A 27,933-nucleotide genomic window follows, 5' to 3' on the forward strand; every position below is an offset into this window, starting at 1 on the left:
CAATTCTATTATGACTTGGGTAAAATTAAACTTTATTCCTACACTACTGTATCACAAAATTTTGCAGTTATGGGCTGATTATGTTATTTCACAATTTGTTGGCCTAAACCACTGATCTCCACCAACTTAGGTAGACATGGCTCAGTTCAATCCAATTGCATTTGCATATACAACTTTTTGCTCAAAAAAAGTCAAACAGTTTCTGAATCTCACCGTCCAACACCAACAGTTGAATAATTTAGATCAGCTACTTACATTTCCTATTACTGTTCCCCTACTATCTCTAGCCTGACGTTGTTTATTGTTTTAGGATGCATTATTTTAGAGGAAAAACGCGAAAAAAGAAAGAAATTGTATAGGCAGTGAACACTTCCATAACGAACATGCATACCCCTTAATTTGTAGCCGTATGAAAAGACAATGCGCTTAATTGAAAAACAGAGAATTTTTTTTTTTTTATTTTTTTCATTTTTTAAATGGTGTTGAGCTTTTGACAAGTTAGCACAATACCATTAATTGTTCCTTGACAACCAGCCACCAACGACCACCAGCCTTCCATCAATAATTTTTCCCAAATTTCCCATCTCCCTTTTTCATCTCGCTGGCTGCTACCGTATATGCCCCCAAAATAGAGACCAATTTCTTCTTTTCTTTTCTTTTCTTTTTCTTGTTTTGGTGGTTTACATTTGCGTGCCCGTAGCCCAGTTTTTGTATCAAGTGCATACGTTACACATTAACAAGTAATAAAAAATGAAAATGGGCAAAACAAAGAAACAACGTGATGACACTCCTGCTAATGCTTATTAAGAGAAAATACCTCACAAAGTCAAATTCTTCTATCCACTTCGATTGTCATTAAAAATATATTTTTTTGTTCTTGTAAATATCAAAAGGTTCAATTTCTTTTTACGAAATTTCAAATATATTTTTCATTTTTACAAAATATAAACATGTGATATTTTAATTTAGAGTTGGATTCAAGAATTTCAATCCTATGTGTTACGTGACAAAATGAACTAAAATATCACTTATTTATATTTTATGAGAATGAAAATATAATTTAAAATTTTGTAAGAACCAATCCTAAACATTTTGATATTTATAGGAAAAAAATAATATTTTAGTGAAATATTTATCAACAAAATCACCTGCCTAGGGTATATTGGTTTTAAAAAAGAGTTTGGTTAAGTAGTTGAGCAATATTATCTAATCCTTTCCGAAACTAGGACCTCCCCCGGGCAAGATTAATTAACGTGAAGTGACTAGAGTCAATATCTTTCTTGCGGTGAAGGAAAGGCCAAAGTAGCATTAGCAATAGCATGTTTGTTGCTCCCATTTGAGTTTCAAGTTTGAGCATTTGCTTTTGTTTTTTTCCTAGAGCGCAGTTATGGTTCAGCTTCCTCCAAACGCGAGCCCCCTCAAGTGACTGCTTTATAAGCCAACCTCTTTCACAAACAAACATCACAATCTCTAGAGTTCTACACACAAGCACGTTCTAGAGAGAGATAGGAAATTATTAAATTAAGCAAATGGGTCGCAATAGCATAGACATGGACAGGGAGAGATTAACGGCTGAGATGGACTTCAAGGACTCATCCTCCGCCGTGATCAGAATCCGGCGCCGGCTGCCGGATTTCCTTCAGTCGGTGAAACTGAAATACGTGAAGTTGGGATTGGGATACGGTTACTCATACTCATGCAAAGCAGCCAGCATTGTGATGCTAGCCATCACCCTCCCTCTCGTGTTCTCTCTAACCGGTGGTATCAAGCTCTCCAAACTCTGCTCCCACAACCACCAGCTCGACGCCGAGACCGTGGCGGCGGCTTCGGCGGCGCTACTCTCCCTGGCCGCCCTGTACTGGTGGAAGCGGTCCCCGGCGGTGTACCTGGTGGACTTCGCGTGCTACAAGCCGGAGAAAGAACGCAAAATATCGGTGGAGGGGTTTCTGAAGATGACCGAAGAGAGTGGGGGGTTCGAGGAAGAGTCTCTCCAATTCCAGAGGAAGATTTCCACAAGGGCGGGTTTGGGCGACGAGACCTACCTTCCCAGAGGAATAACTTCTCGGCCGCCCAAGCTCTGCATGAGCGAAGCGCGTCTGGAGGCAGAGGCAGTCATGTTCGGCGCCCTGGACGCTCTTTTGGCCAAAACGGGGGTTGATCCGAAGGACATTGACATTCTGGTGGTGAATTGCAGCCTGTTCAACCCAACACCATCTCTATCTGCAATGATTGTGAACCACTACAGGCTGAGAAGCAACATAAAGAGCTACAACCTCGGCGGCATGGGATGCAGCGCGGGACTCATATCGGTTGACTTAGCCAAAGACCTTCTCAAAGCAAACCCGAACTCCTACGCGGTGGTGGTGAGCACGGAGAACATAACCCTCAATTGGTACATGGGCAACGACCGATCCATGCTACTCTGCAACTGCATTTTCCGAATGGGAGGGGCCGCAGTGCTCCTCTCAAACAAGCCATCAGACATGGCACGCTCCAAGTACCAGCTCCTCCACACAGTCAGAACCCACAAGGGGGCAGATGACAAGAACTACAACTGCGTATACCAAAAGGAGGACCAGAGCGGGAAAATAGGGGTGTGTTTGGCGAGGGAGTTGATGGCAGTGGCAGGGGAGGCGTTGAAAACAAACATAACGACCTTGGGGCCGTTGGTTCTGCCATATTCGGAGCAGGTGATGTTCGTGGTGTCGCTGGTGAGGAGGAAGGTGCTGAAGATGTCGGGGGTGAAGCCATACATTCCGGATTTCAAGCTGGCCTTGGAGCATTTTTGCATACACGCCGGGGGGAGAGCGGTGCTGGACGAGCTGCAGAAGAATCTTGAGCTGAGCGAGTGGCACATGGAGCCCTCCAGGATGACCCTGCACAGATTCGGTAACACTTCCAGCAGCTCCCTCTGGTACGAGCTGGCCTACACGGAGGCCAAGGGTCGGGTCTCCAAGGGGGATCGGGTCTGGCAGATCGCCTTCGGGTCGGGTTTCAAGTGTAACAGCGCCGTCTGGAAGGCCGTTAGGGACATGCCATTCTTAAAGGACTGGCGTGGCAACCCCTGGGATGACTCCATCAATAACTATCCCGTTCATCTTCCCTCCGCATCTTCTAATTAACTCTATTACCCCCCGATTTTACTACTCTCTTCTTCATTAGCTGCTTCATTTTCTTGCATGGAATTCCAAACTTGTTCACCATGTCTATCAATACTAAAGGAACCCATCTTCTCCTTCGTTTATTTTCTCAAACTAACATTAATGCATCATCAAATGTTATTTTTTGTTAGAAATATTATTTAAAAGAATTCATGTGGGTGTTTACCGGTTTGAATTAATCCTTACTCTGGTCCAATTTAAATATATGTTGGATTTTTTTTATGTGTTTGGATTAAATTCCATCCAATTCAATTAAGATCTGATTATATATGAATTGGATAATAAGTTATAATTTCTTAACTCAATCAAACACATATCATATAATTAAATTTATTATTATATGAAAAATACATTAATAATTCACATAATTTATTAAATTATATTATCTATTATTTTTTTTTCTTTTTTAAGTTGTTATTTTTATCCTTATCTTAATTTTGTTTATATTTCTTCATGCTAGTATAATACTTAATTTCTATCTAAAATAAAAATATTTTATTAATATTGAAATCATTAAGTTTAATAGTCAAATATTATCATAATTTATATCTTTTGAGTGCATTCAGTCATATATATTTATAAAATTTTAGACAAAAATAAATTATTGTTATAAAAATTAATTAATTTTTAAAAAATAAAAATAATTTATATATATGCATACCTAATTAATCCGATTCCATCTAACCTATTTATGATCAATTGGTTTAGGTTGAGTATGAAAAAAAATTCAACCCGACATCTCTCTCTTTTTCATTCCCTTCAGCCTTTTTCAATTATCAAGTGAACCTTATATATTCACATCCTTAGTGGTATGTATTCCCTTGGGGTCAAAGTTCACGTTTGTGTGGCCTTGGGGCCTCCTCTCATTATTATTATTAATAAAGTATTGCTTCCACGTAACAGTAGTTTAAAAAATAGGTCCTCACAAAAAAAAAAATAGTATAAATAGAAGAACATAATTAGGATTCAAATTCTAATAAATCTTTGAATATAAAATAAATAAATCATATTAAAAGAAAAAAAACATACAGCTTATGTGCACTCAAGTTCTCTGATGAATATTTGTTGTTATTATTTTTTAGGAATCCAACTGACTACAATTAGTTAAAAAAAAAAACTCAATTTTATTGCATGGAATCGGAAACTTGTTCATCATGCTATGAATGTCAAAGTAATATAGTACATAATACATAATCGATCGTGCTCCATGTAACAATAATTTGAGGATTGATCTGCATGCCCTCTGGTTGATAACTATAAAATTATGCTACAGTAAAGAACATTTTTTCGGTGGAAGTTTTATACACGCGTTAGATGAACAATTATGAATGAACACTTTTTATTTTCACACGTAAGATGATTTTTTTTTTTCCACGCGTTAGATGAACAATTATGAATGAACACTTTTTATTTTCACACGTAAGATGATTTTTTTTTTCCACTGGTAAGATTCAAACTAAAAATCTTATACAGAAACGAGAATTAATGATATATTTCACACAAAAATTGATCCCATGATTCCATAATAATCCATCTTGATTATTATGAAATCGACATTACTAACATCAACCTGGTAGGTATATATCAATACTTTAATTGCATGCAATAAATAGCTTAAAATATGGCAAAACATAGCATGAGTATTACATATCAATCATTTAATAGCATATAATAAATAATAAGTTATTATATAAAGTAAGAGTATTGGCCCCATAAGCTTATGACTAAATGGATGGTGTATTTTTGTGTTGAAGAGGCAGGTATATATCAATACTTTAATTGCATGCAATAAATAGCTTAAAATATGGCAAAACATAGCATGAGTTTTATTTTATGTTCACTGTATTTTAAATATTAAATAAGATGCAATCAACATATTATTGTCAGTTTAATGAAACTGGATTTGAATTTTTAAAGTAAAGTTTTGAGTTTGAATTTTGTAAATAAAAAATAATTAATGAAAAAATTAGTGTAATATGATTATAGGGTGAATTTATATTATACCTCTATGAAGAAAAAAAAAATTAGAATCTCTCAATTTGTTTGGTATCAAACTAAAATTTTGATTTATATAAAGGAAAATGTTAATATTTTCCCTAATTAAATGCATTAGCATCCAACACTAAAAATTTTGGATCATATAATTATTGGTTATTTTGTTTTCTAAAATTTAATTTAAAGATATTATGATATTTTATCATTTAATTTAAAGAATAAAAATAAAATCTTTTTTCTCTCTCCTATCTTTTTTCCACAATTCTCTCCTATATATATATATGGGAAATATTTTATTTTTTAAAAGTTAAATGATAAAGTATGATAATATTCTTGAATTAAATTTTGAAAAACAAAAAATTTAATGATTTTTTAGTCCAAAATTTTGTGTTAAATTCTAATGCAAATCAATTAGAATAAATATTAACATTCCTTATATAAATTTTCAATATAAAACATTTTTATACAAATATTAAATAAAAATTCACCTAATTGCCACAACATTATATTCGTTAGTATGATGCTACATAAAGGTAAGTTATCATTGAATCTCTAAAAATAATTATTACTTTGAAGATGCATGTATATTAAAGTGATGGAACTAATTATTTGTTTTTATGTTTTTTAGATCGTTGTTTGTTTTTTTATTCTTATTTATTTTTATGTGTTATGAACTAAAGACAAATAGACAATTGTCATATTGTAGACCACAAATGCCAAGAAAGTAATTGAGAATTCTTTCATGCCCAAATAAATAGTAGATGATAAATTGATAATAGACATGGACACCCTCATTTCCATAATTTCGCATGTTATTCGCCATAGTTTGGGTGGATGAGATATTGTAAATGTCAAAAAGTCCACTCGACGAAAGCAACATTAAAATAAAATCTGTGGAATGCTTGTAAATTACACAATAATAAATTTGAAAACTGAAAAAATAAATTTAAAAAGGAAGAAGCATAGAAGGGAAGAGAGAGAAAAAGATGTGGTCGACTTCATTTAACAAGACTCTTGTTGTTGTTCCCTCCGCCAATGCTAAGCAACAAGGTGGGAAATTGGGTGACACCCTTTTGCCCAAATCGACTCCAATTCCAAAACCAGCACAAGAAGAAGGCGAGATGAGTGGGTCATCCTCTCTGGTCACTCCCACCCAACAAACTGCCGTGGACTGCACCAATGTTCTGGTGAGGTTTCGAGTCGATTGTTAAACTTTTTCCGCAAGATATTCATATTAGCACATGGGGGAATAAAAAGGTGACTTCCTTTTCAAATCTTATGCACAGATTATTCTCGTTATATAGTCAACCGGGATTGCTTATTAGGTTTCCACAAGAATTTTATTATTGCAATGACAGATTGCATTACTGTGTTGCAGGTTGCAGTGGGTAACAGATTTGAATATGTTGGTATCCTATTTGAATCCAAATAGTAATCTACATTACCATGGTTGAATTTTAAAATAGCTCAATAAGTTTGCACGATACTGCAGTTGGAATGCTTACTCATTTTGCCGACAAAATGCTTAATTCCGTAGCACAAAATAATGTATGCCCATTTCATCATTGCAAGCTAATTCTCGTAAGTTAACCACCCCATTACCACAATCGGCCTTCGTAGAATGAGCTTCTCTCCCTCATCAACAAAGTGGAAGCTGGGTTGATAACTATGAAAGTATTTTTCAAAATCAATCCAAGGAACCGGTTGTACCCTGCCAAGTAAAACGCAACTGCATACTAGTGATTTGAAGCATTTATTAAGTTTGCAAGCAACCATGCATTCGTTAATGGATGGGATGAGATAATAACATAAATGAACAACAGAAGTAAAACAGTTTTCATTCTGAGCAATTTTTTTTTTTATAAGAACAACCATGTAAGCAGGGCACAGAAACTTCGTTTGGAAAGTGAAAGGTTGCAATTTGGACGCGTTAGTTGCTGCATAACCTAGCTTATCTATCGAGTTACCATCTTGAATGTTTTACGAATTTCGACTTTTCTGTGATTGAAGTGTGCTGCTGCTGCTTTTTTTTTTCCTCCCTGTAATGAATTGTACTGAGGGGAACAATGATTGACATTTTGTCACCCCACAGAATCGCCACCGTTCTCAAGTGTTGTCGGCAGCTTTACAAGGGACGAAAATATAAATAAGAAATTACTTTAATTTCGGCCGTGATCAATCCACAATCGCGAAAACAAACCACCCTCCTAGTACTTGAGTGATATATTTTTCTTGCATTTTGTTTACAATAAATTAGATGTGTTGCTACACTAATTTATTCATTCATTTTTATAATTTTATTTAATTTGACCGAATGCATTTTATGTATGGCAACCACTTGGGTTTCTGGCATAAAAAAAGTAGCATTACTTAGCATAGCTAAATTGCTACTCTATTAAAGCTCACAAAACTACCACTAACAGTAGCGCCATTTAGAGCACGAAAAATAAGCAACAAAACCGGTAAAGTTGCCGAACCCAAATTAACACAATTTTCTACTGGTTGTCAATAAAAAAATTCCAAGAAGCATTACAAGCAGAAAATATGGCAATTACTCTGCTGTGACTCATCTAACAGCAGTAGACACCAACATTAAACAGTTCAATAGAATATCACTGGTCCTAATCCTAACTTTATATTTTTCTTTTCCCCCCTTTTATGGGATAGGGATTGTGAAGAGGGATTTTCTGTCAAATGTTATAGCAAATGAATTACACGTCCCTTGTTCCCAAAGTCCACTCACCACCAAAAGACAGTTTGGGGGCATAAGCCACATCGCATTAGCCTTCTATCCCTAATAAGGTCGATACCTTCTACTACGATTGCCTTCATCATTGCCACTAGCTCCTCCTCCTCCTCGCCCTGGCTGCCCACTTGGACCATTGCTCCGATCATTTCTGCGGGGTCGGGCAGGCGGCACTTGTACACCGGGTTGTTGACTGCAACATATCAACAATATGAAGATTAAGGCATTATATCAAATATAAGGAAATGAAACTATATACATCAGGTGTACCAACTTACAGAACATAGCCAATTCGACCATCTGGTAACATCATTGGAACCATTTGCATTCCTGCTGGCATTGGACCCCTGCCATATATCATTGGCTGTTCAAACATACATAAAAACCCACAAGATCCAAACAAATTAGGACAAAAAATAAAACAAGAAACAAATACATCAACCATAAATATATGTTGTAACTCAGTAAATACCTGTTGATAACCAGCAGCAACACCATATCCAGCCCCTAAAGAGCCATAAGGATTTCCAGAAAAGTTACCATATGCAGGATGTGGAACATGGTTCGGATGAAGTCCAGGATTGTAGGCATAACCTCCATCAGGTTTTTTATCAGCTTGAGGCTTGGCAAGAACAACTTCAAGCATTTGGCCTGCCATTCAAATCCATTAAACATATTTAAGGGAAAATACAGAATATATTCAAAGAACATCTTTTACTGATAAGAGCTAACACCAGTGACACTTTTTAAAGAATTTTATGTATAGATAAGTTGGATTCACCCTATTGTTATCATTTGCAAAGAAATCAATTTAATAAAAAAAGGAAAACAGAGACAAATTTTAGTTCATAATTTAGTATAAAACAAGTACCATCAATTTCATATTTCTCTGTATCTTTTACAGCTTTCAATGCACTTGACCTCTCCGCATAATGAATAAAACCAAAATCGCGTTTCCCTCCAGCTTTGCCAGGTGGCATGACCACTTTTGTTACTTCTCCATGACGGCGGAATAGTTCCTTCAATTGTTCAGTGGTAACATTCTCTGGTATGTTTTTGACGTATAGAGCTTTAACCTGAAAATGCCAAAAACAAAAATAGTTTGAAAGCAAAACTTAAATTAACTAACTAGTTCCTTATAGGTCCATACCCCCTAAAATATGCATGATAAAAATACCACATCAACATTTATGATAATGCTTTCAACAATCAACATTAATCCCAACAAAACCAGCATTGAGTAAAAGTCTCAACAATACTAATTTCACCAATACAATGGTCCAAAAACTACAGAATAAAGACATTAGGATGTATCTGAGTTCTGCCCATTTCCATGCCAAGTAAAGATTAAGAAACATGGCAAGAACCAGAAAAAAATTGAGATAGAAGGGATGTGAGACGACACCAAAAGTGGTTGAATGGGTAAAGGCTATGTTTACGCAATACAATGATGAGCTTACATGTACCACAAGGCTAGCTTCCTAATTGCTAGTACTTGACTAACAACCAATCTCCCACCAACAACCAAATTAACTAATTAAACACGTGGTAATAGCTCCTAGCAAGTTGAACAATAGGCATTCCCACCTAGGGATGAATAAAATAACTAAAATAATCAACAACTAAAGTAATCACATTGAATAACAAGGAACAAAATCAGAAAATAAAAGAGAATGAGAATCAGCAATGACCAAGGTGTGTAACTCTTAGAAGTCTTCAACCGGTCCATAGGCACACTTGATCTTCATCTAATGGTACCAAGGCACTTATTAAAGCAAACCAGGACTCTTTGGGACACCAATTAACATCACAATTAACAATCCTAGATGTGGGAATAATAATGTTTATGCCAAACAGAGGCTTAACAACCAAAGGCAGAAGCTGGAGTTCAATGTTTAACAACACAAGGTAGTAGCAAAACAATACTGAAAATAAAAAGATATGCCAGATGATTTTGACAGTAGCAAATGGAAGCATATCCAATAGGAATCACTGAAGGATTGAGTAAAAGAAAAGATGATCTCTAATGATTGAATGAAATTGGCAGAAACAAGGATAGAAAAATTCTCCTCCAAGTGTTTCCCTTTACAAAGGGCTGCCCCTTTCTTGCACCTGAGCACTTACTCAATTCTCCCCAAATACAAGTTCCTGAATAGTTCCCCTATCCTTACTAACTCCAAATATTTAACTAATTCTCTCCAGCAAACCTATTGTTGCAACTATATAAACTAACTACCTTGTTTTCCATTTATTCTTCCAAGTTCCAAGCAACTGCTCTTATGCCTTTAACAATATCACATGAAAGCATGAAGTGAATAGAAGAGAAGAAAGAAAAGTGAATAAAATTAATTCCTAATAGGGTGGAAATTAGAAATACCATGAGGGAGAAAAATTCATGGCAAAGAAAAAATCTGACTGTGAAACAGAATATTTCAGAGAAAGGAAAGGAGCAAATTCATGAATTGGGAATGGAGGGGGGATTTTCCCTAAAAAAGGAAGAATGTGTGAGAAAACCAGCAAACCAATAGAGAAATTTAGCAGTAGAGAAAGGAAAATGAGGAGAAATAAAGGAAAATTTTGGATTAAGTTTCTGAGAAAATAGAGGAAAGAATAAAAGGAGATGATGCAATGGAAAAGAGCTCAAGGTGTGTACGAATTCAGTTAACATGTAGAGAAATACAGCAAGAGAAAAATAGTATGACTTAAGAGAGAAAAGCTTACACAGAAAAGGTCTCAAAAAGTCAAAATGGCTTGCTTCCTAACCTTATTCCTCATGCGGTAAAAATGCTTTTCATCAACCATCATAAATGGCAAAAGATCAACTGGAACATTATCCAAAAGTACCAAGTGCAACCGAATGAAGCACTAAATTCCATACTGCTTCCATAAATCTTGAGTTACTTTGATAACATCCTTGTAAGGTTTCTAAGGAATATTGATCAAACATCTGTCTATTATCGTCTAATGAAAGGAATCAGACTTGAAACACTGCAACCTTCATTGATGTGCTAGAATCTCGTTTTATCTCAAACAGCAAACCTCAGGCAGTAATGTCTTGGGAAACTCTATGTTTCTTTTGGAAGGGGGTTAAAGTGCAGCCTAAGAGTGATTTTATATCAGGATATGAAAGTTCCCACAGGGACGTAGTGCCACTTGAGCTAAAACTCTTGGGCATGACTTGGATTATTTATTCATATACTTTATGCAAGATTGAGAAGATCAGAATTGAAACATAACAGAAAGGAGTGACTACAGATTCTTAACATTTTTATACTAAGTTTGAGCAACTAAAGACTAAGTCCACCTAGTAAACAAGAAACACCGATGAGGCTTGGCTTAATTGATATGATCAAATTGAGTTGACAAGATCATATACTTAAATCCTGCATATGGTCCTTGGTTGATAGGCCATCTGTAAGTACCACAGTACTACTATTAGTCCTCATTGAGACTTATAAATTGTGATATGCCTGACCTAGAAATGAAGCAAACTCATCTCCCCATCAACCTTATTCTTACCCAAAAATAATTGATAAATAACAGCCAGTTTCTTTCCATCATTCTTTTTAAAGGAGAAATGACACAACTTGCTCAAACTGACAGTTTGAAAATGTAGCTCAGAAAATCACAATAAATTTGTCTAACAAGTAACAACAAATGGATTTTCCTTATGAGCTGAGATCCATATCAAAGCATAGAGAAACTTGTAATTACCCATTGGCTTGGGCTCTGCAAGGTGAGAAGGAAAAGGAGAAAAAAAGGAAAGATAACCAGAAAATGGAAGCATGGATTATCACCTATATATGTCCAATCAAACAATTGATAAAATGGTAAGAAAAAGAATTAGAAACTGTTCCTCTGCATTCCATTTTAATTTCGGAAATTACCTGTGAAGAAGCAGAATGGTCAGGTGAGTTCTTTGGATCTGCCCATGTGACAGTTGGGGTGTTGCCATCCAGCTTAAAGCTAGAACTTGCCATCTTTTGCCGCGAATAATCAGCACATGCATTATTGTAATACAAAACAAACGCAAACCCACGATTCCTACTAGGATTTTGAGGATCCTGATATAAACAAAATGGAGTGGGAATAAAAAGGTGCGCCTGACAACAGCTTAATGTAAATTAGTAGCATAGTTAGTTCAAGACTGCATACCTTTATGAGCTCAATGGTTTCAACTCCGGGACCAACACCTTCAACAACTTTCCTAAAATCATCTTCAGTCCAAGTTTTTGGAACATTACCAATGAATAATCTGTGTTTGGTTTCAGAAAGTGAACACCTCAAAGTTTTCCCCTGAAATCATCAAAAATGTTAAAACTAATCACCAAAATAAGATTCTTGATTGAAATTTGTCATGAAAAGCGAATATGGTGAATAAGACCTTTTAGGAAGCACTGTAAATACCTTAAATTCCTTGCTATGTATCTCCTCAATAGCCTTTTGTGCTACCTCTTTTGTTTTAAAAGCCACAAAGGCATAACCCTTGTGTTCTCCAGTGTCCCTGTCTTTCATTAGTCGCACCTGAAAATTAAAATGAATATTTTTTTTAACAATAATCCCAATTTTCCCCACCTGCAGAAAAGGACAGGTTTATAATATCATTAGAGCAATTCATCAAGGCTTTGACCTCAAGAATATCACCCATAGGCTCGCACAATTCCCTTAAATCATCTTCACATACATCCCGAGGAAGTCCACCAATAAAGACTTCAGAACCATGAGGTGGAAGGGCAAGAAGTTCATCATGCTTCTCTTTCTCATCTTCATCAATGAAAGACAATTTTTGCTCATCATCCCCAAATTCAGTAGCAATGTCACTTTTTTCTGCTTCAGGCAATTGGTCTTTCCCACCAGCCTCAGCTGCTGAGTCCTCATATTCATGTTCTTCAACACTACCTTCAGCATTTTCATCTTCACCTCCATCCACTCCATCATCATCTATTTGTTCTTCAACATCATCATCCATCTCTTCCATATAATTTTCCTCGTCAAGGTCCACACGCTCATCAATTTCTGCACCTTCTGACATGATCGGTTCAGGCTTTTGTCATGAACAGCTGAATACCTGCAGGTTCACACGTTAATCATAAAACCTGTACAGAATAGTAGGGTTTTCAGGACACCAGGTTTTAAGGTAATTGCTTTTTCAGAGGAGGAAAAAATCTTTATAGGGCTATTAAAGTGGAAGCATAGAAATGGCATACTGCCTGCCAGTGCCACAAAGGCAACCCAGCCACATCACTAAATGGCCCCTATTTGACCAGTAGGTGACTGAATTGGGACCCTAAGGGCTATGTTTGAGAGTAGAATTTGGGAGGGAAGGGAAGGCATTTAAGGAGGGGACTTTTTAAAATGGGGGAAAGGGTTTGGAGATTTTTTAAAACCCTCCAAAACCCTAGTTCACCCAATTTGTAGAAAAATTAATTAAATTACTCATTTATCCCGGCTAACTTTTGTAAATTCCAAATTCACATTCATGCTCTCTCTGATTCATATGCAAGAAATAGAAACCCTAGCTCTCCCTCATCCCGGTTTATCTTCTAAGTACCAGGAACATGCTACTCGTCCCTCTCCACAGATGATTCAGATAAACCAGCAGAGGCAAAAGCAGCACCGGCATCAGCGAGTGTCTCCAGCAGAGGGAAAAGGTAGAGCTTGTTCTTGGGGATCTGGATGACATATGTTGCCACTGGCAGCAAGGTCTTCGAAGCAACGGTGGTTTCCTGAGATGGGAAAATGAGGGAGGGTGGTGCCCTCTCCTTCCTCTTCCTCGCCCCTAGAATTCCCCGCCCTCCCCCCCCCCCCCCCAAAACACAACTGGCAAGCACATCCAAACAAATTGGGGAAAAATTTAGACCTAATTTTTCATTCTGTTGTTCACGTATTCAAGTTCTAGTTCTAGACAACGAAATGGGGGCAATAGGCATTCACATCCAAAGCTGTATGCAGACAAAATTAAGTTTGTCCAATGCGGAAGAGAGGAATGCCAACAAATCGAATCAGGTATTAAAATTAAACTAGAAAAAAAATAGACATGCGAATCAGGCAGAGAGAAAAACCCTCGAAGGTAGATTAGGTTAGAGTTAAACCCTGTGATTGTGATGTGAGTGGCAGAATGAAAATAGAGCAGAGAAATGTGACATACCAAAGAGAAAGGGTGTATTGTTGGTAGATGGAAGCGGAAATTGGCGTTATGGGAATGGTTAGAATTGGATCGAAACAAGAAGTGGGGCGAAGAAAAAGAGGCATATTTATCGATGGAAAACATAAAGGAGTGATTTTGCATAGCGTACCAGTACTATTATATGAGGGGTTTTCGGATTTGCTTCTGAGTGGGTTCGGTGGTTCTGTTCTGTGATGCTTCTTCTGCTTCGTTCTTCCCACACAGAGAGAGAGACTCAGATGTGTGTTTATCCGGCGAATCCTCCTTTTCCAGATGCCCCTTAAAAGAGACAATGCTAAGAAACGATCAATCTCACTTGACGAAGTTGTACCCGCACGCTCCACCAACTATTTATCTCCACGTCTCCCGAAATTGTCCTGCCTTGACAATCATCTACTGTACCATTAGGGAATTCAGCAAATAAAAAACATATGTACCACTAGGGTTGGCTTATGTAGAGGCGGCGAGTTCGTTGACCATGGATTTTAAGCTTAAAAGCAACGTTTTTAAAATTTGATTGATTATTCAATTGATTAAGGTATTGATTTCAAGTTTAACATAGTTAAATTGTAGCGAAACAATATTAATATATAATAATAATGTTAATAATTAAATAATATAGAAATAATATCAAATAAATATAATAATATCATAATTTTATATTATTAAAAACTAAAATAAAACAAGATTTTATAGATTCTTATTATTCAAAGTGCACACATAAGAACAAACTAAATATATCATAATATTTAAGTTCAACTTTTAATAAATACAATCATGTGTATTAACAATAACAAGTTTATGTCTAGAATAGAAAATAATATGACCAATTAATATAACAAACAAATTGTAGGAAATCAAGATATGAAAAAATATAAATGATTAAATCATGTTTTATAGAAAATATATTAATAATATTTGATAAAATAATTTATACTTTCTATATTCTTTTTATAAGACTTGGTTGACTTATTTATTATTATTAAGAAAATTGGTTAGTTTAAGGAATTAACATTAAATTTATTTATGATTATAATATTTTTAAATTTATCCTTAAATAAATAGAGAGAAAATAATAATAGTGGAATTTTAATTTTTAAAATTAAATTATTTTATTCTTCAAGTTCTAGTCTCATAAGAGAGTGAGAAAAAGATAATTCTTAACATTTATTATTTGTGAACTATAATTATTAAGAGTATTTTGGTAAAAAATAATTAAGGTAAGGAATAATTAGAAAAGAATCGGTCAAATTTTTTTCAAAATGATGTGTTATAAAGAAAAACAACAAAAGGAGTACTTATTTAAATATGTTTTTATTTATTTAAAAAATGGTTAGATTAGACTTTAAAAAGATGTCAATCATCAATTTAAAATGATTTTCTGCACCCATTTTAGATCGGCTCCTGTCAGTTATGAAATGGTATGATATTTCAGAGCTAATGAAACAATCACATGGGCGATTCCGGATGAAACTATGCTTAAAATTTTCAAATTTTAGAAAGAAAAAAAATTCTATAAAAGATGAAATCTTCTATAAAAAAAGATAAAATCTTAATAAAAATCCAGCAACAAAATAAAATAAAATTTGAAAATTAAAAAAAAAAATGATAAAGATAGAAAACACATTCCAGACTTGTGGCATGTTAGTTTTCCTTCTCGTGCTCTCCCCCCTCCTTCAATGGTTTTATATCTTCTCCCTTTATTTGTTAGACACAGGCACCCACCATTAAATCCCTTTCATGCTCTCTCGTTACAATTTTTTTTTTTCTGGTTGCTAGAATATGTTTTTTACAAAGTAAGATTTTATTTTTTTAACCTGCCAAAATAGGAATTTTGTTTGTTATTTTCTTATTGAAATTTGAATTTTTGCTGACTTGGCTATGCTGTACAATTTGTTGTAAAATATTGTTGTATTTAACTTCATACTTTACCTATAAGTAAGTCTCGTGATTTAAGTGATATTTGGTTTCATCCTTTTACAAATCTCAATCTCATAAAAAATGATTAATTAGATTGTTCAATATTTTTTTTTTGTTTTTATTAAAACCAAAAATGATAGAAGTAAGTAAAAATTTAAGAAGGTAAATTAACATGATCAAGTCTTTTTTTATGCAAGGCTTAAAAATATTTTTGTCCTTACTAAATATATGATTTTTATGTTTTTTTAAATAAATTTTTATTTTACATTGAGTTTCTAATAAAATAATAATTTATTTTTTATTTTTGACATTTTTTTAGTCTATATGATAAATTAAATTTTTTTATATATATTCTCTGATAAAAAAATCATTTGTTATTAATTCAGATACATGCACACAACAAAAATTTATTATAAATTAAACTTAAAAATTAAATATTTATTAAAAATAAAAAAGTTTTAGTACTGAAATCTAATTAATAAAACATTAAACTTCATGCACATACATATATGAAGTTAGTGCCTTTATAGCATAACTTCAAGGGTTTTGAATGGGTTCTACTTTTGAGAATGTGTGTTGTGTGTTAGACAAAATGGGATTTGAATGGGTTCTACTTTTGGATCCAATAAGTAGAATAATGCTATTTTAGAAGCTGAAAATTAATCATACATCTATCTTTTCACGTGGATTACTAATTCACTGGTTACACAGTGATCTCGAAATAAATAAATCTGATTTGATTGAGTGTTGTATAGTCTTTTTCTTTCAGAAACCTCACGATACATTTGATTGACTAATAATCCATAAATTATAATAATAATAAACCAAAATAAATTACATGATGATGAAAAATTAAATGACATTACACAACAAACAAGTACACTTTTATTTCTAAAGGAAAAATAAGATTCTTTTATTTCTAAAGAAGCAAAAAGTACTATAAAAAAAGTACAATTATCCCTGGTCTTTCATAGTTCGTCCTTGACATCATCTGCTTCTTTGGATTTCTTAACATCACGAGTACAAACCCTTGCTTCCGTATAAATTCTCCCTGGTCTGCAAAAGTATCCCTTCTTTGGTGCACAGTGACTATCTTGTGAGCAAATACACATTCCTTCCAACGCACACCCATCCTTGAATGTTGTCACCCCTTCTTTAAGTCCAAGCATTTGGTCTGTCCACAGGCTAGAGAAAAGACCTTGTGGATCATACTCCTCTTTAACCTTCAAAAATTTGTCTGCATTGTGATACTTCTTGATTGCTCCTAAAAATGCTAAGTTTCTATTTTTACCCCAGTGGGGTAACCCCCCATATTTGAACAATCCAATTTGTTCTATCTCTTCAAGTATGTCTTGGAAAAGCCTAGGAGCCAATGGGTCTTTACTGCGATAGTATGTGATGTCAAAATCCACAGCATCCTCTGATTTTCCGAGGTAAGCACTGGAAGCCGTAACATAGCGCATGAGAATTCCGTTTGCTGTTTCTAAGCCACACAGTGACTTTGGCTCCAACTCAACAAGCTTTTGCACATCCTCAATGAAGTTCTTTACAACAGACAATGGAATGCTGAATGCTGTTTGGTGAAAGAATTCCCCTTTGATTCTGGAGTCCCATGGACATGCTGTGAACAATCCATCATTTCGACTATCCAAACATGTCCCTGATGCCTGCATCCGGTTGCTAAATCCAACAATAGGGTACCCAAGAAAGATACCTATATTATTTGTTTAACGAAATTAATTAATATTTTTATATTGAAATTGGAAATATTCAAACTCAGAATTTCGTATGAATGCGTTAAGAGAAAGAGTACCGTTGTCAGTCAATCCATAACCAATGCCTGACAGTGTTGCTGTTATCAACTTTGCACCAACGCACTTCCCGTTAGCATCGCGTGTTGCTTCTTGAAGCTCCTCTGTTATAAGGAAGAAAATGTCAAAGTCGATCGATCATGAATTCAAATCCAACTTTGATGTAACATTTTCAATGTCAATAACTATATATAAATTAAATCTTCTTATAACATCTTTTTTATATAGTATATATTAAATACATCATGACTGTATGTATGTATCTTGGTAGAAAGATGCACAAACCTGTAGCTCTGACAACAGTTAATGCAGCGGAGAGTGTCGGGCGGAATGGAAAGAAATCGTATAAGCCATTTCCAGATGTATTAACGGAGACACGATCATCAATTCTATACACGGCCTTCTGCTGACTTGGGTACCATGTTACATCAGCAAACTCATGCTTTCTTCCAAAACTAGCCAATTCATCTCCTAAATCAGAATCATCTTTGATCAAATACGTAAGAGATCGCTTGAAGAGAGGCTCTAAATTCAGGGTAACCTGTACAAAAGTTATAACCAAACGTATCACTTACACTAACAACTCTCGGTGACTGAGTGTGGACTAACTCAACAAGTTAATATTAAGACTTCATATTTTAAAAGAAAAATGATTGGTATACATCCTATATATGTTATCCTACATCTATAAATAAAGAGAAAGAAAAAAAATAATAAGATTTATGAGATAATAGAAAGAGAAATTAAAAAATGTTTAAAATGAAGAGTGGTTAATGTATTATTATTTATTTGAAAAATATAAAACTGATTAATAGTTGAGTTTTATTTTTTTTATCATTAAATTTTTAAATTAAAAAATATGTAAATATTTTTAATTCAACAATATAATCTTAACGGAAGTATTCAATGGTAACTATATATCAAGCTTGTATCTTTTTCGGATTGTTAGTTAGTTTCAAGTGCAGCTGTATATATTCTTATCTTATTGTTGACATGGTATCAGTTTGTTAAAGAACATTCTTTGCATTGATCGGAGATCTCTTTCATGGCTTTTACTCTCGAGACTTCTGACTCTTCTGTTACGGTCACCTCCTCCACAACCAATCCTCTTCCTCAAGACATCTCTAATGCCTATTATGTTCACCCTAACGAGAATCCCTCTGCGAAACTCATTACTGCTCTTCTTGATGGTTAGGCTCAAGCGATGACGTTGGTATTGAAGATGAAGAACAAAATTGGCTTCGTGGACTGCACGATTTCAAAACCTCATGAGCAACATCCAAACTACAGTTCTTGGAAACGATGTAACAACCTGATTCGCTCATGGATCAATCATCCGATTTCTCCTGACATCGCAACCAGCATTCTTTGGCCGAATCAAGCCTCTGAGGTGTGGAATGCTTTGCGTACCCATTTTTCCCAAGGTGATTGCGTTTGGATTCTACAATTGAACAACGATCTCTATTCCACTAAACAAGGTGATCTTTCTGTTACGAGCTATTTCACCAAATTGAGAATTTTGTGGGATAAGTTGTGTAATTTTTGTCCAATCCCTACCTGTGATGCGACTCTTGTTGGTTCTTCCAAAGCGGTTCAGCTTTTCAAGAAGTATCGTGATTGTGATACTGTTTTATGCTTTCTTCACGGATTGAATGAGCCATTTGCTTTTGCAAAATCTCAGATATTGATGCTCGATCCTCTTCCTAGTTTGGATCAGGTTTTCTCAATGATTCTTCAGCAAGAACGTCAATTGCATGTTGGTGTTCTGCCTACTCCCACTCTTCTCACTGCTCAGGCTCCACCAAATGCATCACAAGGTCGTGGCAAGGCTCCTTTCAAGTTCAATTTTGTCAAACAAGGTCATGCTCGTTTATGCACTCACTGCAATCGGACTAATCACATCATTGACACATGCTTTCTAAAGCATGGATTTCCTCCTGGATGGAAATCAAAGAAATATGTGCATGATGTTGCAATTGCTAATCTTCAACCTGAGGATGATTCAGACCCTGGTGGCATTCTTTCTAGCCTAACCAAGGATCAAATTCAGAGTTTGCTTGCCTTGTTGCCATCTGCTACGCCTACTGCCGATGCTACCAGCTCTTCAAATGTGATTGGCTCTTCCAACCTTGTTAGCTCTAATCACATTTCTACTCAGCCTGATACAGATAATGTTTCGTGGATCCTAGATACGGGTGCTACTGATAATTTTGCTTGTTTTTTGAATCTTTTTGCATCTTATAGAGCCATTAAACCAATTCTTGTTGCATTACCTAATGGCAAGTTTCCATCTGCTTTGTTTAGAGGCATTGTTGTGCTGACTAATTCTTTAATTCTTTATGATGTTCTCTTTATTGAACATTTTTCAGTCAACATTATTTCTATTACCAAACTCACTAAAAGTCTTGATTGCCAAACTATTTTCGCTCACAAGCTTTGTTTTTTGCAGCAGATTTATGGCCAGAAGATGATTGGCACTGCTAGTACAATCTGGTTATTCTAATTCTAATTTTGTTCCTAAAATTCATTTTACTAGTACCTACACATACAGTCTTTCTTTTTCCAATGTATGGCTCTATAGATTAGGTCATCCTTCATCTTGGCGCTATGATAATATTTAGAAGCTGAATTGTAATATCCCATCTATTATTAATAAAACTTGTCACAATTGTCATTTCTCTAAACAGAGGCACTTACCTTTTTTATCTAGTACTACTATCACTAATTGTGTTTTTGATCTAGTGCATGTTGATATTTGGGGCTCCTACTCGGTTCCTTCCATACAAGGCCATAAATATTTCTTGACTATTGTAGATGAACACTCAAAATTCACTTGGTTGAAACTCATGAAAACTAAGTCTGAAACTAGGCAGCACCTTGTTAATTTTGTCTTTCATTCAAACACAATTTAACAAAACAATCAAAATTATTAGAAGTGATAATGGTGTTGAGTTTTCCATGTCTTCATTTTATGATTCAAAGGGAATTTTGCATCAAAAATTGTGTGTTGAGACTCCTCAACAAAATGGAGTCATTGAGAGAAAGCACCAACACATTCTTAACATTGCAAGGTCTTTGATGTTTCCATCTCATCTCCCTCTTTCTTTTTGGTCTTTTTCAGTTGCACATGCTGTCCATATTCTAAACATGTTGTCATACAAAATTTTAAAATCTAAATCACCTCATTTTCTTCTTTATAATACCAATCCTAATTTTCAATCCCTAAGAGTGTTTGGGTCTCTTTGTTTTGCATCCATCCTTCCATCTCATAGAACCAAATTCCAATCTAGAGCTCAAAAATGCATTTACCTTGGTCACTCATTTGGCACCAAAGGTTATCTCTTACATAATTTGCAAGCAAGAGAACTTTTAATCTCAAGACATGTTTTCTATGAGACCATTTTTCCATTTCATACTACCTCCCCTCCTCCTTCTCCTACTGACAGTATGTTTACACTTCCTCTCCCTGTTTTTCATACTGGTTCGGACTTGTCCTCTTTACCAACCAATCCTACAGAATCAAATAATTCTACACCTAATTCTGCCCCAGTTCTTTCAGAAACAATTTCTGCAGACTCGGGTTCAATTCCTGTCTCTACCTCATAAACAATTTCTGTTTCTAATTCCATTGTTCCTGCTTTTTCTCCTATTGATTCAGGTCCTACTAGAATATCTACCAGAATTAAAAATCCACCCATTTATTTGAAGGATTATCAATGTAATCTTTTACATACTCTTAGTACTGCACATTCATCTTCAGGTACACCCTTTCCCCTTTCTCAATTTACTTCCTTTCATCATTTATCATCACCACATGCAGCATATTTACTCTCCTTGTCCACCATTTCTGAACCTCATACATATGCACAAGTTGTGAAATATCCTAGTTGGCAAGAAGCAATGGATAAAGAAATTGAAGCTTTACAAAACAATAACACATGGATCCTCACTGAATTACCTCTTGATAAGAAACTTGTTGGTTGCAAATGGATTTATAAGATTAAAAGGAAATCTGATGGTAGCAATGAAAGATTTAAGGCTAGGTTGGTTGCCAAAGGGTACACTCAATTAGAGGGTGTGGATTATAATGAAACTTTTTCACTTGTTGTAAAGCTTACTTCTGTTTGGCTAGTGCTTGCCTTAGCTGCTACAAAACATTGGCATTTACATCAATTAGATGTTAATAATGTGTTTTTACATGGTGATTTGATAGAAGATGTTTACATGAAAGTTCCTCCTGGGTTTACCACTGCTAATTATGAACTAGTTTGCAAGTTCCAAAAATCTTTATATGGATTAAAACAAGCAAATAGGCAATGGAATGCTAAGCTTACTGCTGCCCTCATTTCTTTGGGTCTCCATCAATCTTCTTCTGATTATTCTCTGTTTGTGAAGAATCAGAATTCTCATATTAGCATTCTCCTAGTTTATGTTGATGATGTGGTTTTGACTGGTAACCATCTTGAAGAAATTAATTATGTAAAGAGTATTTTGGACCAACAGTTTAGGATCAAGGATCTAGGAGAACTTAAATTTTTTCTTGGCTTAGAGGTGGCTCGATCCAAGTCTGGAATTGTTCTATCTCAGCGCAAATATGCCTTGGAGTTAATAACCGATGTTGGCTTGTTAGGCTGCAAGCCTATTTTGGTTCCCATGTACCTAATTCCAAACTTTATGCTACAGTTGGTGTTCTCTTATCCGATCCATCAAGTTATCGAAGACTTATTGGCAGGCTAATATATTTGACTAAAACCAGACCCGATTTATGCTTTGCTGTGCAAAAATTGAGTCAATGTTTGTCCAATTTGACACAGTCACATATGGATGCAGCTCGACGCATTCTGAAATTCATCAAAGGATGTCCAGGGAAAGGTTTTTTTTTTTTTTTTCTCTTCAGCTAGTGACTTCAAGCTTCGAGATTCTAGTGATTTAGATCGGGCAGCTTGCCCAGAAACAAGGAAATCTATCACTGATTTTTCCATCTTCTTTGGTTCCTCTATTGTGTCTTGGAAATCAAAGAAACAACCTACCATTTCTAGATCATCATCAGAGGCAGAGTATTGGCCCTTGACAATCACTGCCTGTGAACTCCAATGGTTAAGCTATTTGCTCATTGATATGCATCAAGAAACTTCTTTGTCGATTATTCTATATTGTGACAACCAATCAACCATCAAAATAGCTCGAAATCCAATGTTTCATGAGCCAGCTTAAGGGGGCTGTTAATATATTTCATTCGCTATCATTTATTGTAAATATGTTTGGTACAACTGTTAGTTAGTTTCAAGTACAGCTGTTAGCATAGTTGTCAAGTTGTCAAATGACTTGTATATATTCTTATTCTATTGTTGAATTCAATTGAGGAATTCATTTTACCAATTCATTCTGTTAACATTTATTTGTGCTGCATTAGTTCAAGAAAAGAAAAAAATGTCTGCTTTTAACTACTCTTATCCGTCAAGATAAAAAAGTATTGCAACATAATTAGACGATTTTCTTTAGGTAATTAGACAGTTTTTTATTTAACAAAGGTTTTTACTTGGTATATACATGTAAATAAAATACATTTTTACATTTTTATTTAATTATAAATAATCATAAAATATTATAAAAAAAAATTATTGTTAGTTGGTTGTTTTTTAAATTTGTTGACCAATTCAAGTTTTGACAAAAAAAAAATGCTGACTAATTCAAGTTGAAGTTACATATATAATCAATCTTAAGCTACCTACTAACCGGTATTGGCATTTTTAATTTAATAAACTCCCCCAGATAATGCCATTTGGAAGGGAAGTTTTATGACATAAAATTACTGTTTTTTTAACAAATGACATAAAATTACTCTTCCAATCTCAAAATGTATATTTTATTGGAACGTTGAAATGCCTTACTTTTCTTTTTATTTTTTTTAACCGTGTTCCTGTGTGTATATATAAAACTAAAGTAATCAGGAATGAGATTAAATCATTAAAATGTGAAAAAATATATATATATATATATATATATATATATATATATATATATATATATATAAATACGTCTATAGAATAAGGTTTTTCTATGATAAGAAAAAGGCTCTAAAGTATATGTACATCAGGCATATTTAATGAGTGTGAGAAAAAAAAAAAGTCAGTTTTAATTATATAGCCATATATAAATAGTTAAAATTTTATATTTAAAATTAATTTTGATTATTTATTTTAGTTTTATAACTAAATTTCAGTCCTTTTATATTTATTTATGTTCTATATGTGTGTGATTAGTAAAATATTTTCACTCTTCTGATAAAAGTATTGCTACATATGCACAATTTAGATTATTTTTTTTAAAAGGTAGTTTTACTTGGTTTAATTACATGTAGCAATATTTAGAAAATTTCAAAAGTATCCAACTAATTAATTGCATGTAATTAAATTAATTGGATACTTCTGAAATTTGTTGACCAAGTCAAGTTACATAGTCTGTTAAGCTATCTAATAAAGGATATATTGCCATTGTTAAATTAATAAGGTCTCAGATCGAGATATTGCAGAAATCCACTCTTTAATTTATCTGTCTCTCAAAATGAATGTATATTTTATTTGAATGTTATTATGTCTTATTGTTATTTTTAATTATCTAAAGTGTATAATTAAAACCGATAGCTCAAGCATCTGGTGTTTCCGGGATCCGTTAAAATTTAGTATTGTATAATTGTATTGCATAGAAAGGATGAGCAGTAAAGTAATTAGATCTATTAAAAAATGATTACATTGATTTAAAAGAGTTTGAGCTGGTTGAGTATAAAATTACTTAATTTACCTGGTACGGTTGAAATCAGAAATGAGAAAGGTGAAAACAAAGTTGTTGTGGATAATTTAATTACCTGGGAAATAACTCCAAGAACCCCGAGAGAAACTCGCGCTGCATTGAGATGTTGTTGTTGAGATTCGTCAAGGTTACGAACCTTAGCATATCCATCTTCAGGTCCAGCTGGGGTAACAATGCGTATCTGGAGCACATACTCGTGAACCGCGCTTCCTTTGCCCCACAAAGTGCTTCCATGAGCACCTGTACCCATGAGTCCACCAATGGTTAAACCCCACCAATATGGTGTGTATGGCAAGGCCAATCCAGCCTCTGCAGACTTGCTGATTATCTCTCTCAGTGACACGCCACTCTGCACCGTCATCGTCCTTGCCTCCTTGTCAATCTTCAATACCTTGTTTAGATTCTTAGTGCTTATTAGCAACCCTTTTTCGCCATCAGGGCAAACCAGCTTGGGAATGCTGTGGGAGAAGCGTGTGGCGGCTTTCACTTTTCTTTTGTTCTTCGAAGCTGAGGCCACCGCGGATATGAGCTCCTCCTCTGTGTTTGGGTAAATAACCTCAGCGGCGTGGCAAATGCTTCGGTCAGGAAAGACGCCATAGGTGTTGGTGATGGTGCAGTCTGTGTTCTTTGAAGAGCACTGAATTGGATCCTCTGGAGGAGTTGCAATCACTCCTCCACAGATCATAAATACGAACAAGATAAGAAAACTGTTTTTAGTTGATGAAATTGGCATAGTCATAGCTACTTAAAACTGTACGTTTATCTTCTTACCCTTACCCTGCATTATGCTGTTTATATAGTGGGAGGGATGCGACCGTCCCATAATAATAATAATAATTGAATGCATGGTGCATGATCCAATGATGGGCTAAGATAAACATTAATTATCTCCATTTTATAATCATCAAGAATACACACACTTTTGTATTTTTATTTTTTGTTTTTCTTTTTTAAAAATTATTTTCATTTTTAAAATATTAAAATTTTAAAAACATGTTTAATTTGTGAAAATACATTTTTAAAAAAAAAAGAAAACTTATTTTTTTAAATTCCTTACAATTGTATTTTTATTTTACATGTTCCTAATTTCAACTGAAGATTGTATTGTTTTTAGATTTTGAATTCGTTTGGTAAAATATTTTTAATAAAAATGAAAATAAAATTTCAACCAAACAAATCTCAATTATCATTTTCCATTTTCAACCACCAAACCAAGAATCTTCGGATCTCATATTATTTTATTAACAAAATATTAGACTTAGTCAATTAGTCAAGTAATCGAGGTTTAGACGTGTGATTAGTTTATGATAAATAGTTAAATACAGTCGCAACTTACATATTGATAATCTTATTAATTAAATTTTATATTATAAATTTAAGGTTCCATTTTTCAATGAGATCACGTGCGTCTCTAGCTATTATTCTTTTTTTTTCTTTGTAACCCATGATCGATCTACCATTATTTGGTGCTTATTTTTGAAAATAATTTTAAAAAAATTAAATTGTTAATTATTTCTAAAATGTCCTATTTCAGAAATAATTAACAATTTAAATTTTATTTAAAATTTAAATATTCTTTTATGTTAAATTATTCTTTATGTTATGATTTTAAAAATTTAAATATCCAGTACAATTAATTTTATTTTTTTCGTTTTAAATCTTAAGTATTATAGTATTTTGAAATTTATTCTCTTCAATTTTTTAGATTTATTTTTTTTCTCATAGTTTTAAATTACTTATATTTATATTTAAATTTTAAAAAAATATTAAAAAATATTAATTTATTAATTTTTGTTAAAAATATCTATCAAATCCACGGTCTCTGCCCCTTCCTTTACACTTACCCTTTTCCAACAACTATATTCTCCAAATTGAAATTTTTTTACTTAACGAAAATAATAGTGATGTATCAGTCAATATATACGGACACCAATACTGTACGTAGGTTATGATCGAATTTTTCGGGATTCCTCGGGCAACTTCATTGCAGCTTAATTTCTCAGCAAAATTTTGGGTGATTGCTCTACTATATATATATATATATATATATATATATATATATATATATATATGCAGAACTTTGGGCGCTTTAAATATCTGTCCTTCAAATTAAATTGTTTGCTAAGACTATACTATAAAAAGGATAGATGGTTTAAAATCTTTAATGGCCGTATTGTTTTGGTACATCGAAAAACTTTTACATTGGATAAAAATTAAAGTTAAAGATAATGATTTCTATAGGTCCACAAGAAATTTTTAAAGGTAAAATTAAAATAATAATATTTAGACACTCTTAAATATATCAAACACTCCATTAACACTCTTAATTTTTTTTTATTACATTATTTACCTTATATTATCTATCTTATTTATATTTTTCTCCCACTCTTCTATTATCTCTTTAAGTGTCTATTACCATTGGGTGTTATTTTTTGATCTATAAAATTATAAGATTATAAGACCCACGTGAAGTCAAAACGGACAATTCAAATACTGGTGACCTTAAGTCCATAACAATAAATCATGTAACGTGCCAAAAACTAGTGGCCATTTTGGTTTTCTTAATAATGATACTCCCAATTGCCACCCCTTGTCTTAGGCTCTTAGCATTATATACGACAAGCCAATAGAAGCATTATTGGTCGTGAGTGGGATGTTAGGTGGCATCACGTGCACATAAATGGATTTTTTGTGGCTCTTAGACGGAATGGTAATGGATGGTTAGAGTCATACATAAATAAATATACTTAATTATTTGATTAGTATATTTTTAACCTAGACATTTTAAAATAATTGTTTGACTTTATATGTATAATATTGAAAATTGAAACTTTACAAAAATCTTTCTGACTCAATTATACTTACTAGGCATGATATGGGATTTAACACGTGGATTTGGTAATTCACCCTTCAACCTCAAGTTATCAATTAGGAAGACAACTCATAGTGGTACACTTCTGCAATGCTTAGGATTCTTTATTATAATGTAAATTACGCTATTAAATTAATTTACTTCTTTTTAAGATCACAAAGTTAATTCATTTCATTGAAGATAACATTTGAATACAATATGAAATATAATTGAAAATTTTGAAGCTAGCTTTCAACCGTGTCACCTTAGTCATGGTATGAGCAACATACTGAATTTGACAAAAATGTTAAAACTTCTAAACATTTTCTTAGAATGCCATAATAAATTAAATTAATCTACTTGCTCTTCTTTATAAGTTCCCCGTATATATGAAATATATGCCAACTTGCCGAGGTCTCATAATGACAAGTAAGCAAATTTTCTATTTTGAACAGTTGAAGGTTGATGGCGTG

At 33.9% G+C, this 27,933-nt stretch overlaps 3 protein-coding genes and 1 long non-coding RNA gene across 6 annotated transcripts; 2 read left to right on the forward strand and 2 right to left on the reverse strand.

Moving 5' to 3' along the window:
• The first annotated feature begins 1,246 nt into the window (after positions 1-1,246).
• On the forward strand, positions 1,247-3,340 carry LOC114407831 (3-ketoacyl-CoA synthase 1). The gene has a single exon (XM_028371094.1). The coding sequence runs from the start codon at positions 1,530-1,532 to the stop codon at positions 3,120-3,122; it is 1,593 nt and encodes a 530-aa protein (XP_028226895.1). The 5' UTR covers positions 1,247-1,529; the 3' UTR covers positions 3,123-3,340.
• Positions 3,341-6,098: 2,758 nt separating this feature from the next.
• LOC114407833 lies at positions 6,099-7,335 on the forward strand. The gene is made up of 2 exons (XR_003665685.1): positions 6,099-6,413; positions 6,535-7,335. It is a non-coding gene; the product is annotated as an uncharacterized LOC114407833 (long non-coding RNA).
• A 284-nt stretch (positions 7,336-7,619) lies between these two features.
• On the reverse strand, positions 7,620-14,481 carry LOC114407832 (heterogeneous nuclear ribonucleoprotein Q-like). Of its 3 annotated transcripts, none has more exons than XM_028371097.1 (9): positions 14,199-14,481; positions 12,533-12,970; positions 12,310-12,426; positions 12,058-12,198; positions 11,790-11,966; positions 8,774-8,978; positions 8,375-8,553; positions 8,181-8,249; positions 7,620-8,095 (listed from the first exon to the last, which is right to left on the reverse strand). In XM_028371097.1, exons 2-9 carry the CDS (start codon positions 12,932-12,934, stop codon positions 8,048-8,050), a joined length of 1,338 nt encoding a protein of 445 aa, XP_028226898.1. In that variant the 5' UTR covers positions 12,935-12,970; positions 14,199-14,481; the 3' UTR covers positions 7,620-8,047. The 3 variants fall into 3 exon arrangements, with proteins under 3 accessions (XP_028226898.1, XP_028226896.1, XP_028226897.1); XM_028371095.1 differs by having other exon boundaries at positions 8,181-8,266; XM_028371096.1 differs by lacking the exon at positions 14,199-14,481 and adding an exon at positions 14,051-14,177 and having other exon boundaries at positions 8,181-8,266.
• A 2,296-nt stretch (positions 14,482-16,777) lies between these two features.
• On the reverse strand, positions 16,778-25,385 carry LOC114407834 (probable L-gulonolactone oxidase 6). The gene is made up of 4 exons (XM_028371098.1): positions 24,665-25,385; positions 18,085-18,340; positions 17,802-17,903; positions 16,778-17,702 (listed from the first exon to the last, which is right to left on the reverse strand). Exons 1-4 carry the CDS (start codon positions 25,346-25,348, stop codon positions 16,957-16,959), a joined length of 1,788 nt encoding a protein of 595 aa, XP_028226899.1. The 5' UTR covers positions 25,349-25,385; the 3' UTR covers positions 16,778-16,956.
• Positions 25,386-27,933: the final 2,548 nt, after the last annotated feature.

This window comes from Glycine soja, chromosome 3 (assembly GCF_004193775.1).
Source record: "Glycine soja cultivar W05 chromosome 3, ASM419377v2, whole genome shotgun sequence".
In the NCBI taxonomy this organism is placed as follows: domain Eukaryota; kingdom Viridiplantae; phylum Streptophyta; class Magnoliopsida; order Fabales; family Fabaceae; genus Glycine; species Glycine soja.

Coding starts and splice junctions, on each gene's coding strand:
- LOC114407831 (XM_028371094.1), top strand. CDS start 1,530: ATGGGTCGCAATAGCATAGACATGGACAGGGAGAGATTAACGGCTGAG.
- LOC114407832 (XM_028371095.1), bottom strand. CDS start 12,934: ATGTCAGAAGGTGCAGAAATTGATGAGCGTGTGGACCTTGACGAGGAA. Junction 11,967..12,057: donor AAACCATTGAGCTCATAAAG/GTATGCAGTCTT, acceptor TGTTTATATCAG/GATCCTCAAAATCCTAGTAG. Junction 8,096..8,180: donor GGTCGAATTGGCTATGTTCT/GTAAGTTGGTAC, acceptor GATATGTTGCAG/TCAACAACCCGGTGTACAAG.
- LOC114407834 (XM_028371098.1), bottom strand. CDS start 25,348: ATGACTATGCCAATTTCATCAACTAAAAACAGTTTTCTTATCTTGTTC. Junction 18,341..24,664: donor TTCTTGGAGTTATTTCCCAG/GTAATTAAATTA, acceptor ACTTTTGTACAG/GTTACCCTGAATTTAGAGCC. Junction 17,904..18,084: donor AACTGTTGTCAGAGCTACAG/GTTTGTGCATCT, acceptor TCCTTATAACAG/AGGAGCTTCAAGAAGCAACA.